We start from the raw sequence: 13897 nt of genomic DNA, 5'->3' as shown, positions 1-13897 counted from the left end.
AAATTTGCTTAGCCCATGAAGACTTTGTTTATCAAAATTACTTGGTATTTGTTTCTCGCTCTGATTTTCTTTTTGGTATGGCACATTTTTATCTTGTTGGTAGTTCTCCTGAATCGGTGTTCCTTGTCTTACAGCGTCTCCTTTGCATTCCACTGCACTACAATTGTACGCTACTGGGTCAAAGGTTCCAATCTCTAAGTTTTCTTTAACGCCCACTGTGTTGTTGCTTTTCGGTTTATAGCGAGCTACAATAAACGTACATTTCATTCCCCACTTGGTGCCAAATGCTCTTCCAACCCCAATCTCTTCTGTGGCTTTCCATACAAGCTGAGCAAAATGCGAAGAGACTTCAGTGAAAGTGTGCAATGAAAAATTGTGGCAGCAAGCCTCATCATACCTTTAGGAATCAATAAATAGTTATTAGATCAGTCAAACTATTAATCTATCTATCAAAGCATCATCGATAAACTGATATGTCATTTAAAATATTTTTAATTAAATCAGTCGGTTAGTGGAGATAGTAGCCAGTTAACCAATCCCTTAACCTTTCTGCCGTTCAGCTAGCCATGCCAGCCAGCTGGCTACTGAGCTCATCAATCAGTCCCATTAGTCAGGCCAGTCAGTTAGCTGGTCAATCAATCGGTTAGTCAGTTTCTGGACAGTCACTCAGTTAGCTAGTGAGCAATTCTGTCAGTTAGTTAGTCACCAGTCAGTCAACCAGTCACCCAGCAAGTCAGTCAGTCTGTCAGTCCCTAATACTCACCCAGTCACTCAGCCAGTTACTCAGCCAGTTACTCAGCCAGTTACTCACCCAGTCACTCAGCCAGTCACTCAGCCAGTTACTCAGCCAGTTACTCAGCCAGTCAGTCAGTCAGTCAGTCAGTCAGTCACTTCGTCGGTCGTTCAGTCGGACAGTGAACGGAAAACTTGTCAGGCAGCGAAATGGTCAGCCAGCTAGTCATTCAGGTAGGTAGGCCCCGGAAGCATTCACACACGGAAAAGACAGTCAATCAGTTATTGGGCCAGTCAGCTAATAAATTTATGACTTAATCAAGTTAATCAAGTCAATCGATCTGAGATTATTATACATCATATACCATTTGGCAATTGCTTCTCTTGCAGTTATTCCATCTCCTTCACCCTCTATGCATCCCATGGCCAGGTTCTCGCCTTCTCCTCTTCCCATTCCCTCCTTGATGGATGCATGTCGAAGATCTTTCTCGGCAGCCAATTTCAAAGCCCACCCCTTGGCTGCGATAGACATGTTCGTATTGTTTTGAACTGGTGGCGAAAAGTGCACGGAGCGAAGCTCGTTGTGGAAGGCAACCATGTCATCTATAAACTGATTGTCTGAAATGATTTATATGCCGCAAAAAACAAACAAACAAACTGATTAAAAAACTTTTCAATATCAAATAACAGTGCGAGACTTTTAATTAACTAAAAATTTAGATCTATTAATAGCATTTACCTAGTATGAGTTCACAGTAATATTCAATTGATCGATTACTGGTTAATTCTCTCTAAAATTGGGAGTAATCCCTACTTGAATTCACTCGGCCTATTTTTTCAGTTTTTTTCTACAGCAGGAGGATTTTAGTATTGTTGCTATCCCTCTATGAATTGTTACTGATTAGGAACAAAAGGCCCGGCCATAGAGTACTGTGGGCCTACCCCTAAACCTAAACCTTCGCGGCTAATATGCGAAATCATCGTAAATAGCAAACGTCCATTGGCTGCTGCTCTACCTTTTTTCTCGTTAGGAATATCTAATATACTACCTTTATAACTGAGGATACATTTCGTTCTCCTACTTACCTTCTGGAGTTAGAAAGTTTCTAGGATTTTTTGGTTCACTCTTTATTGGTAAACCCGAGGGACTAACTCTGCTTGATGGAAGTGATGTTATGATAGCAGTGGCCTTATCCTTTGATGTGTATGTTGGCAACCCTATCACCAGCTTTAGTCCTATCTCTGCCGATCTGTTCGACATGTAATACGTTCCTTTACCATGAACACTGCTGTCAGAAATCTTGAATGTTCCCGATGCCGGGCTCAAAGAAGCTAAGAAAAACATTTTTTAATTGCATTATTTCCGCATAGTTTTTTTAGTTTTAAGAGACAATTCAAGCTTCTCCTTTACCTGTGTTTGATTTATACGGCGCTAGACATATGAAGAAGACCACAACACAGGTATGAGCATTTGTGCACACCATACTGGAAAGAATAATAAGAAACCAAGAATGTGAAAACATAATTTTGTTTGAGAAATACTGATGTGCGCGCTTGAATTAGCTTAGCCGTCCCCTTCTCCCCTTTCTCACTGGTTCGAATTCACTTGCATAGACCTCAGATGTTCCTCTAAACATAACTTAATTAGTAAAACATGACCGGAGTACAGGTGAGTCAAGTGAGCGGCCATTATTTTCTGGCCATTCAAAGTATGGAGTTAACGTAATGAAAAACGCTACCATAATTGAAGAATCTCTTTTTGCTTTCTTTGAAAAAACCTTTAGCTCCTACACTGTAATAGTAGCAACTAAGTTAGACAGACAGAATCACACAGATACTTCCATCCCTGGAATTTATGACAGCAGTAATTGAGTTTTCGTGACGCAATACAAATTCAAACACAAAACTAAACCCTGAAGACCACACCTATGCCAAGGTATCTTCTCAATAGGAAGAGACAAATTTTAATACAAAAACTAAACGCATCAAAAGAGATTTCTTAAGAAAGAAAACTGTAAAAACGAACCTCAATGGCAAAACCTCTCGCGAAAACGTTTTGAAGCCTTTGTTCACGGATCTCTCACTGATTGTTATGAAGTAAAATCGTCATTTCTTCGATTGATTGAAGTCCTGTTTACATCAATTCCATTAATCCAGTCATGATCTTACCTTACATTGGTGTCTAGAATGATTACTCCTTCTTCTATTCCCTGTATTTTCGAGTTTCAATGTATCTCTGACTTGAACACAGCCTTCTGACGGGGTAACGAGGATTGACCTTTCCCCGTTTTTGAGCCATTATGAAATGTGGTGGCTAGTGAACCCTGACAAAGTCACTTTAGAACTTCAAGAATTTTCAGATAGCTCCTATCCTCTATCTTGAAATTGACTTCATTCTAAGTTTTGTTAATATTGGTTACGTTTATGAAAAAAATGATTCCATGCACTACCTAATTGTGTGTGATTCTTAATAGACTAAGTGTATGCTGATAGAATAAAATGTGTCCAGAAACTCCTATTATTGCACTTGACCTTACAGGTTGACAAGGCAGTCGTGATTCTGTAACCATTGTTTACAAGTTTCTGACATAAATAATGAATATTACGACTGTGGCAACAATAGAAGACTGTCTTTTGGGAAAGTGTCTGATTGTACAGGGAACTAAACTAACAGAAATGACTAGAATTTAAAAAAAAAGGAGGTTTATATTTTTACATATTATTATTTTCTTGCCATATTTAGCAATTATGATATGCCTTTTTTAGTGCTTTGATTGATATCTATCCGATGAAATAACTAGTGGACCAGGGTAAAACCTATTTCTTGGTGGCAAGGTTGCGTTAGGAGGTTTAAGACTTTCTCCCTCTTCCTAAGAATCAATTTCACCACAATTTGTCATATTTTTTCCTTTTCACTTTCATAAAAGCGTCATAGATTTGCCCAGTCATCACCATTCAATACAAACTCTTTTGATGAGAAAAGAAGTATTCATTCAAACGTCACAAACTCATGAAAAACTGATAAACAGCTTCATAATCTATGTGCTTGGCATTTAAGAAACAATTTCATAAAGGGGGTAAGTTTCTAAAGAAACTGTGGTGCTGCGGTGGTGGGGGTAGCAAGGTAATTTGGTAATATCAACTAGGTTGAAATTGTAAATTGGCCACCGTAAAGAGTTAAAAAGCTGACGTTTCGATCGTTAGCCCTTCGTCAGAGCGAATGGAGGAATTGTGGGTTGTGTGTGGGTTTATATGCAGAAAGTGGAGCCACCCTATTGGTGGGAACATGGCGACGAGAAAAACACGAATAAATTAGTAGAATGAAAAGCGTTCGTTGATACCTGTGGGATTAGGAGTGCCGATTAGAAAGATAAACTTTTGTTCAAGAGTTTTGCGGCTTTTCGAGCTACCTAAATGTAAGGAAAGACCGCAGATCGCCATATGTTGCTTAGGATGATTGGGTAGATTAAAGTGTCTAGCGACTGGTTTTTATCCGTCCTTGTCATTCCTTTCTACAATTTTTCAGCCAATACAACGGCCCCAAACCTGAACTCTACGGTCGCTACATTGAAGACTGTATCGGTGCTACCTCCTCTACTAGAAAGGCGCTTACTCAATTCATAACCGCACTCAATTCCTTTCACCGTGCTCCAAAATATACCTGGGAAATTTCCGACAATTCTTTATCCTTTTTAGACATCAAAGTTTCAATTGAAGGCAACGGTTTATGTACTAGTGTGTATTACAAACCTGCAGATTCACATAGTTACTCATTGTATTCATCTTCGCATCCATCTCATGTGAAGAATTTCATTCCCTTTTCTCAGTTTCTACGACTTCGTCGTTTATGTAGTGATGACTCTGGTTTTTTTTTTCACAAATCAGAGTCTATGTGCCAGTTTTTCGAAAAACGTGGTTACCCTGTTTCTGTCGTTCAAGCGGGTCACCACCGCGCCCAACTTATTGATCAACAGTCAGCACTACAAACGTCACAGAAGAAAACTTCCGAACGCATTCCATTTACTCTCACTTTTTCACCCTCACAACCACTCAGTTAAATCCATCATTCTTAAAAACTTTAAAATTACTTCAAAACGACCCAGAGACTGGCACTATCTTTTCGCAACCTCCACTCATTTCATTCAAACGCGACAGAAACATATGCAACTTTTTGGTCAGAAGTTCATTACAAACTAATGACCAACCCGGCACTTTTAAATGCGCTCGCGCACGATGCAATACTTGTCCTTTCACTCACAACGCTGAAAAATATCGGGACCCAAACGATTAAGATAAGGCTGATAGTTTCTAAAGAAACTGTTAGGGGCTGCGTCGGTGGGGGTAACGAAATAATTTGGATATATCAACAAAGTTGAAATGGTAAATTGGCTCCCGTAACAATTACAAAAGCTGACGTTTCGAGCGTTAGCCCTTCGTCGTAGCAAATAGAGGAATTGTGGGTTGTGTGTGCTTTAAAAGGTAAAAATTAAGATCACTGATCACTTCACATGCACCTCAGCTAACATCATCTATTCTTTAACTTGCACCTATTGCAAAAAGATAAAAATCGGCGAAACAGGAAGACGACTAGGTGACCGATTCCGATAACACCTTCGTGACGTAGAAAGGAATGACAACGACGCATCAAAACCAGTCGCTAAACACTTTAATCTACCTAATCATTCTAAGCAACATATGGCAATCTGCGGTCTTTCCTTACATTTAGGTAGCTCGGAAAGCCGCAAAACTTTTGAACAAAAGTTTATCTTTCTAATCGGCACTCTTAATCCCACAGGTATAAACGAACGCTTTTTATTCTACTAATTTATTCGTGTTTTTCTCGTCGCCATGTTCCCACCAATAGCGTAGCTCCACTTTCTGCATATAAACCCACACACAACCCACAGTTCTTCCATATTCGCTCTGACGAAGGGCTAACGCTCGAAACGTCAGCTTTTTGACTCCAGTACGGTGGCCAATTTACAATTTCAAATTAGTTGATATTACCAAATTACACAATTAATTTGAGAAACAAGTCCTGCAATCCCCGTTTTCTGCTATAATTAACAATTGGTTCATGCTTTAGCGTGCACTGTCGAGTTATGGAGCACGCGGAAAGTTTGGAGAGCCCGTAAGAGTTGCCCGAGGCGATAGCCGAGGGCAACTCTAGCTTCTTGAGTGCTCTCCAAACTTCCCACGTGCTCCATAACTCGATAGTGCACAGCTGAAAGCATGAACCATTTGTTTTAGAACATAGCCGGTGGAATTGTGCATCAAATCCGACGCGAAAAACGGACAACAATATCAGCTGAAGCGAATCGTGACGGCGCTGATGCCGAGTCTCCTTTTCCTTTGTTTTTCTCTTTTTCTGCCTCATTTAAGAACTCTAGCCCAAGGGAAAAGGTCGAAACATTGTCTTCGTTTTCGGACTAGTAGGCCGAGTTTCTGTTTGTATCCATTATTGTCGCGAAATATATTATTTTTCCCGCGCTAACAATCGGCCGCTCGCGCGAAAAAAAAATTTCTGGCGAAGCGATTTGCTGACGCCGTCAGCGTGCACTATCGGGATTTTGAGCACGCTTACAAATATTGAATTTGATTGCGCGGTTCTGCTAGCTATGTTCTAAAAATTCTGAATCACTTAAAACTCATCTTTCTATGAGTTTTAGGAAAATCCGTTTAGGCAAGTTCAGAGTCACCCTAAGGTATTGAAAAACTACAGTTGCTTTGAACTGTGTGGTAGATTTGTTTGAAGTCTTGCAGGACGGTGAACGTTGATCTGTTCATGCAATTTGATAACCAAGTGCAACGCAAAAAAAAAATTAGCGAAAACTTTTATGGAGTCTCCTGTTTTCCTTCGGAAAGCTTACTTGAACGACAGAAAAGAATCATAATACCGGTCGGATGAGCAATATGAAAAATCTGTATATTCGTCTACTGACGGCTTTGATATGAATGCGACTTCGTCCATTAGAAAAGGTTCGATCCTACCATTTTCAAAAAAAATTAATGAAAAGATATACAAGAATCGGTCCGCCAGAGAACTAGAGCTTCAAAGTATCGAGACCCACCTTGATAAAGATCAATGCGAGAGCTCATTCCAAATGAATTTGAGTGAAGTTTTGTTCCGTATAAACAAATATACTTTTGTCAATAGATATTTTGAATTCTGAGGCAAGTTTTAATAGCTTTATTTCCTTCACGAGTTTAAGTTTAAACAAATGTCTTACAAAATCTTATACAGTTGATTCAAGCATAAATACGTTTGAAGTATTTACTATTTTACGTTCGAATTATTTTCTAATAAAGGGAGCAATTAAAGACATTCGACCACTAAACTCGTCCGAACTGCTTTGGGTGAACCACCACTTTCACCTCTGGTAAGAATCTTTATATCATAGGCACTTAAGCTGAAGTTATTTCTCGGCCCTCTTCGACAATAACGTCCCAATCAATGTTTACAAAATTATGATTTTTGGAAAACGTGGTATTTTGGTCCTGTAACTGTTCTTTCTGGAAGCAATGGTGGACTTTTCTCCGTGATGAGGCAAGACATCACGCTGAACATTGCTGCAATAAGATGAGTCAAAGTGTCCTTTGCTCACATCGTTTGCAAACTCTGACCCGACGTTGCCAAGAGGTCTGTAGCGGGCAACTATGAAGGTACAATTCATGCCAAATTTGGTCCCTGTAGCTTTGCCAACGCCTAACTCTCTTGTAGCATTCCATACAAGCTGAGAGAAATGACCAGACTTGTCCTGGTAAGCCTGATTGTAGAAATTGTGACTACATACCTCATCATACCTGATAAATAAGAAAAAGCAAATGAGCAGAAACTATTAACGATGAATGCAGCTTAAGGCGACCTCTTCTTGTCCAATGGTTGCGTATAAGGAACTTTGCGGTAAATTCAGATAAGTTCTTTTTTCAAAGCTAGCGACCAGAAGTGTAACTATTCCTTAACTAGAGGTTTTCCCTTTAATTTTACTGAGATCTCCAATGATATCTAATTGGCTAGTGTCCGTTTGTGGGTGGTCAAAGAGCAACGCGGGGAGGTAACAACATTAAGAAGATCAACACTCTCCAAAAATGTCATTATCAAATAAATTTTACGAATTCATTTACGAGTTTAATTTTTGCATCAGACCCTTTTAGGTTTACGCTTTCTTTAATTGTCTTCTTGAGCTCGAGTAAATTGCAAGAGGGAAAACGTTTAAGTATAGAATGGCTCTCACCATTCCTTCGCCGCATCTTTAGCTGTGATCCCAGGGCCAGAGGAGGTGCATCCCATGGCCAAGTTTTCCCCTTGGTCTGGGCGGCTGGCTTTGTCTGAATGCCGTAGGTTTGCTTCCGCTGCAAGTTGAATCGCGAGAGCCTTTGCTTGGAGCGACATGTTTCTGTTCTTCATCAGAGGAGCAGCTAGATGAATTGAACGGAGCTTGTTATGTTCCTCTGCCATTTCGTCCAGAAACTCTTCATCTGGAAGAAAACATATCCCTATACCATCTTCTCGAATTTTTCAACGTTTTTTCCTGCACACCAGCCAGGTGTCCTATACCACACAAGCTAAGCATGAAGGCACCATAAATGCTATTGTTACTACTTACGATCTGCTCAATAGAATCTTATCCCCTTGCAGTTTCCCCTGAACATGTTACCCAGTTTACACAGAATTAAGTGCGTTGCGCATGCCTGATAGCGCACCAGAATGATCCTATAATCGGCGACAAAATTGTTGACACGTTGATCTTTTCAACCCCCTTAATACATCCATTTTATCTCTTTTGCCCTCGTGAAGCTAGCTTATTCCCCCTCCCTCTCCCACATGCCCAAAACAATGTTATATCGTGATTCTTCAATATTTCGGATCCTTTACCAAATTTCCTGTCATTTGACCTTAATTTTGTACCAAAAACACAATTTTATTCAGTTCTACATATCGTCCCTGGCGAAATAAAATTATGAAATGCCAAAGAAATAACTAGATATATATGTGTTTGTGTGTGTGTGTGTGTGTGTGTGTGTGTGTGTGTGTGTGTTTGTATGTATATGCAGAGTGAGCATCGTTCAAGGTATCATTTTATTGCCCTTACACGTATCCAAACATCGGCATTATCTAATGGGAACTTTGGCAACTTTTGAGCGATAATTAAAAAATGCCTCTTGATGGACTCCCCTACCTTCTCTTGTAAACGAGAGCTCTGTTTCTGTGTGATCACTCTGAGCTGTTTTGAGTGAATTTACCGGAGCTGGTTTGTCCGCTGCGATGACAACCTCTTGTTTTTGAGCCATTTCTCCAACAACCATGTGAAGGTTGATTTCTGACGTGCCATTGGCAAGTGTAAAGGTACCTTCACCGTTAATTCCATTACCTGTGATGTTGAAGTTTCCATCCGCCAGGTTGATGGCAGCTAGAACGTATTAAAGGAAAAATATCGGAAACTTAAGTGATTTTCTACTCCAAGTTCTGACCACTATTTTGCCTCACGGTGACCTGATACTGGCTTATATTAATATATGTCTTTGTTCATTTAGTGTAGCCCGAATAGCACAAATGGCAGGCTTTAACCCCATGCATATTATGAGAACAACCCCAGTACTCATCAGCTACAACTGATATGGGTATCTGTAGTCTTTGGTGAATTAAGCGAGGCAAGCGAGTTTGGCAAAGTGCAGGACCGTGATAAATTTACCGCTTACCTCCTTGTGCGACAACCAACCAGGTTGATAGCAAAATAAACTCCTTGACACAACTGACAGTTCGTGACATCCTCCTGAATTAGGAAAAAATAATCCAGTCTGTCACACTTTGTCATACTCGAACTTTGTGGTAAAAAAGCGGTCGCACTTTGAAATAAACTTGATACATATGGTCAGAGGAAGAGTTCACTTTACACTAAAACTAGCAAGATAACATTAACAACACATGCAAAGAGGAAGAACGTAATGTAATAACACCTTACACTTACGTAGAATCCGATAGTACAGATAGCAGACAATTTCCAAAACAAACTCTTGTTATTGCATACTATCTTGAGGTCCAGAGATCGTCCGTGTCTCGATGGAGTTTACTTAGTTGAAGCCGCTGTTGGGGTCTTCGTCGTGGGACACGTTATCATTTTTGTCATTCTTGTTAATGTTATTGTTACTATTATTATCATTATCATTACTATTATTGTTATTATGATTATTATTATTAACATTTTCATTCTCGTCATTATCAATACCACTATAGCTATTACTATTTATTACAAATTTATTTATTTATTACAAATTCACTCTACAAGAATACACAAACAATTAGTATTAATTACAATTAAGGTTAATAAAAACCATAAAAGGAAAAATTTAGGAGAAGGAGACAACCAAAAGCGCTGACGCACCATACAAGGGATGGCCCCTCTAATTAAAAAACATTTAACATAGCAAAACTATGCATGATGCACGATCCTCGCAGTAGAGAGCGCTATTTATGCATATATAGCAAAACTATATAGAAATATAAAAATAGATGCCCTAATTATCCTTATCCTTAATAAAACTTAAAACATTCTTTTTAAAAGTTTCAATACAATCTGATTCTCCAATGTGATTAGGTAAGCTATTCCATTCACCAACGATACGGTTAAAAAAAACTATATTTGAGACCGTTAGTTCTGCTAAAATTTGGGACAAGGTCCTGTGTGTCATTTTTCCTCAAATTATAAGCCATGGTTCTGTCCTTACAAAATATGAGCTTATTGGAAATGTCTATGTCATAATGGCCATTAATTACATTGAACAAAAACGTAACATCCCTACTGAGCCTCCTATCAGATAATAGCAACAATTTCAATTTAGATAGTCTAGTACCATAATCATCATCAGACCTAGTGATCCATCTGGTAGCTCTCCGCTGAACAGCCTCCAATTTGTCAATGTTACGTTTAGTATACGGGTTCCAAGTTTCACATGAATATTCCAATAGGGGTCCCACAAGACTACAATAAAGTGTTCTCATGGTTTCAACATCATTTAAGTCCCTACAAGTCCTTTTTACCAAACCTAAAACCCTATTGGCCTTAGCAGTTATTCTATCTATACGCTGGTTCCATGAGAGACCACTCGCAGTAAACAATCCTAAATCTTTATAAACATTAACACATTCCAAAGGTTGACCCTCAATGTTATACTCCCCAACTAAGGGTGCCTTTTTCCTGGTTATTCGCATGATCTTACATTTCTTAGTATTAATTTTCATCTTGTTCATCTCACACCAGTCTGATATTTTATCTATGTCACTTTGAAAAGAGGACAGATCTTCTTGAGTATTAATAACCCTATACATTTTGCTATCATCATCAGTCAGTACTTCAACATTACTGACCATATCAGCAGTTTTAGTCAGGATTAAATCAAGTATATTGCCATCAGCTTCATTTAGCATTCTTGTTAGATTGAAATTACATTGAACCAAAAAATGATCATTAAGCATATCACAAAAATCAGCAGTACATTTATCGCTTCAGGTAGCAGTTAAGCTATGCCAGTCTATGCATGGGAAGTTAAAGTCGCCCATAAGGTAGCAGGTAGCAAATCTAGTCGTTTCAATTCTCTCCAAACATTGACGTAATTTGAGCGAATATTCCACATCAGCACTAGGGGATATTTAGCACACCAAATAAAACGTTGTTCTTCGAGGTTTGACAAATTTCCATCATTACGATTTCAATATTGTCATCATTCTCCAGATCCTTTCTTCTAACTGAGATCAAATCCATGTGTACTGCCCAAAAGGATACCCGATCTCTTCTGTCTTTGCGGTGTATGTAGTAGTTATTCAACCCTAATTCGAATTCCATGAAGCTAGGATACAGCCATGTTTCGGTGATAGCTATGACTAGAAAATAATCTTCTAGCAACAGCGCTTGTAAGTCAAAGACCTTGTTCCTTAAACTTCTAGCATTAAGTAACAAACATCGAAGATTATTAGTTGAAGATCCTGTATTGCAAAGCGAATTATTGACAATTTTACCGCCTGGGTTAGATTCAACATCACAAATGCGAATAATTTTTTAAGTAGATGGATTAAACGTAGAAATTCCATTCGTATGATAGCCAATTCGAATGGTAAAGTACCTAGTTTGTCGAAGCAGTCTCTCCAAAACAAGATGGCCGCCACACAGACCATATGAAAGTATGAAAAGTTCGCCACCACATTGCCATTTAGATAGTGTATGTAAATGTGCGGAGATGATCGAAGTTCCCGATGTTAGAGGACTTTCAGAGAACCTGATAATAGTTGCTGGTGCTCGGAAAAGTAGACAAAATAAAGCTAAATAGTAGGAAGTCGTAAGAACACGTCTTCCCTCCATAATGACCGCTGACAGACCGTGTCATGAGGTGAGACAGCTTATCTCATTACAAAGAGCGCCGGACAGAGTTTTATTAAGAAATGCGACAGCTTTTTTATTACAAAGTGCGGCAATTGTAAGCACAAATTGTGACAAGTGTTATGAGAAATTGCGATGAGCGTTTTTACAAATTGCGGCAAGTTTTATTGCAAATTTGCGACGATAATTACAAAGTGCTATAATATTTATCATATCTTAAGTTTCAGTGAGCAATCGTGATATCAATATCATGAATAATGGTGGTGATTTTTGTCGTCTTCACATGGTTTGTTTTTCAAAGTTGGCTATAAATTACTCGTTAGGTATCTGTATATACCTCATGCACTAGCAGTTATAAAAGGAATAAATTTAATAAAGAAAGATCATTGAAAAACTCGTTTCATCAAAGAAAGACTTCCTCTGTCTGTTGAGATAAGTATAATACAGGTGTCGTACGCTTTGTTGCCATGACAGGGAAGTGCAGTTTTAAATATTAGGTTCCGTTTTATGTCCTGGTGCAGGCGTTCTCTCGCATCAACCAGAAAACAACCAAAACATAATCAAGATTTTGAAGAGCCACCTAACTATTTGACATAAACATTTCTCTCTCAAACGACATTGATGTCCATATTTCCTCTCGATTTTATAAGACACGTATTTCAGATGATTTTCCACTTGGTAAGTTCGTAGTCAAATACCTGTTTAAGTACTTAAAGAACCTATCAGGAAGAGAATGCTACAATAAGAAATATATCTATTTAGCCATATCCATGAGGTAGATAACAAATATCAGTCGAAGTTTGGAACCGTCGGTGAAATAATCTCCTATAAACTAAAACATCTCAGTAAAACATTTGAAAACGATAACACTGAACTTTTGCTGCCGACTATAGCCTCCTTCATCAGTAACTCACCTACAATAAGCATGTTTCCGTAACTTTCATCATTTCAGTTTTTGCTATTCTTACCACATGTTACAAATTTTATCGATATGTAACAGTTTTACATACACGCTAACTTTCAAACTAGTGGGCCCGAAGCATTTGTATCCCGACTTCTTTTCTTTGTAGCGACCGAATAACCGCCAACTTTGTAAATAAGTAATGCAAATACCAGAGAAACAATGAATTGTTATTTCCCTCATATACACATTAGCTAGTGGAGGCCAAAGACGATAATTTCCAAGTAGAAAGCATTAATATTTGCGTTATCCAAAAGAACTCGACTGTGAATCGCTATAGATCCAATACTTTCTATCTCGGACATAATCCGAACTGCATATGGTTATAAGATGTACTACAATAGTGCAAAGCTGAAAAGACCATCTTAGGCAAAGGTTGGAAATGGCTATCCAAGAACCGATGCTACTACCATTTAAAGAAAAGAACTCCCTACCTTTTTGACAAAAAGATATTTTTTCTTCTCCGCTGATTATGTGACAATTTTGGTGCTAGTCAGTCGTCTCTTTTTTTTATTTTACGAAACAGCAATTGTTAACGTGATAGGCGTAATATTTTGTGACCTGAAGGTCACGCGGCCAGCCGCACCCTGCTTAACGGTCGAGCTGATCGACACCAAAAATTATGAGAACCGCAAAAGCAATTTTTTAGTATTTATTCAGTTTGGTGATCAGTTTTCATGTTCAATATCGACGCCTTTAAGAAAAAGCTTCCGGCACACAGACTTGTTACTGAACCCATGCTCATTTCTGCTGCCATAATGATTGTTTCAGCGTAGGATACTAAATACATTATAAGAATGCGTTCAAAGTGTTACAGCAGGTGCTTAGGGAG

General features: G+C 38.7%; 2 protein-coding genes and 1 pseudogene across 6 annotated transcripts in view; 1 reads left to right on the top strand and 2 right to left on the bottom strand.

Moving 5' to 3' along the window:
• LOC111330996 (uncharacterized) overlaps nt 1–3021 on the bottom strand; it is a 3209-nt gene extending 188 nt beyond the window's left edge. Inside the window, exons 1-5 of one of the 2 annotated variants that reach the window (XM_022936016.2) lie at nt 2902–3021; nt 2144–2217; nt 1819–2064; nt 1098–1350; nt 1–397 (exon numbers count right to left, since the gene is read on the bottom strand). The exon at nt 1–397 is cut by the window's left edge and continues 188 nt beyond it. In XM_022936016.2, the coding sequence (XP_022791751.1) occupies nt 1–397; nt 1098–1350; nt 1819–2064; nt 2144–2216 (969 nt within the window). In that variant the 5' untranslated portion in view covers nt 2217; nt 2902–3021. Of the gene's footprint in view, nt 398–1097; nt 1351–1818; nt 2065–2143; nt 2218–2758; nt 2874–2901 lie in introns of those variants that run through there. The other variant, XM_088755269.1, reaches the window with a different exon arrangement.
• Nucleotides 2387–5631, top strand: LOC148734648 (uncharacterized; annotated as a pseudogene).
• Nucleotides 5632–6907: 1276 nt separating this feature from the next.
• LOC111330946 (uncharacterized) lies at nt 6908–13632 on the bottom strand. 4 transcript variants are annotated; one of them, XM_022935951.2, is made up of 5 exons: nt 13500–13632; nt 9433–9506; nt 8913–9143; nt 7968–8211; nt 6908–7536 (listed from the first exon to the last, which is right to left on the bottom strand). In XM_022935951.2, the coding sequence occupies exons 2-5, from the start codon at nt 9500–9502 to the stop codon at nt 7191–7193; spliced, it is 891 nt and encodes a 296-aa protein (XP_022791686.1). In that variant the 5' UTR covers nt 9503–9506; nt 13500–13632; the 3' UTR covers nt 6908–7190. The 4 variants fall into 4 exon arrangements, with proteins under 4 accessions (XP_022791686.1, XP_022791687.1, XP_088611293.1 ...); XM_022935952.2 differs by lacking the exon at nt 13500–13632 and adding an exon at nt 13019–13193; XM_088755167.1 differs by lacking the exon at nt 13500–13632 and adding an exon at nt 11851–12101.
• Between the last annotated feature and the right edge of the window lie 265 nt (nt 13633–13897).

The sequence above is a fragment of the Stylophora pistillata genome, chromosome 3 (genome assembly GCF_964205215.1).
Source record: "Stylophora pistillata chromosome 3, jaStyPist1.2, whole genome shotgun sequence".
In the NCBI taxonomy this organism is placed as follows: domain Eukaryota; kingdom Metazoa; phylum Cnidaria; class Anthozoa; order Scleractinia; family Pocilloporidae; genus Stylophora; species Stylophora pistillata.
Note: the sequence above shows the minus strand (reverse complement) of the source record. Positions and strands in the feature narration are given on the sequence as shown.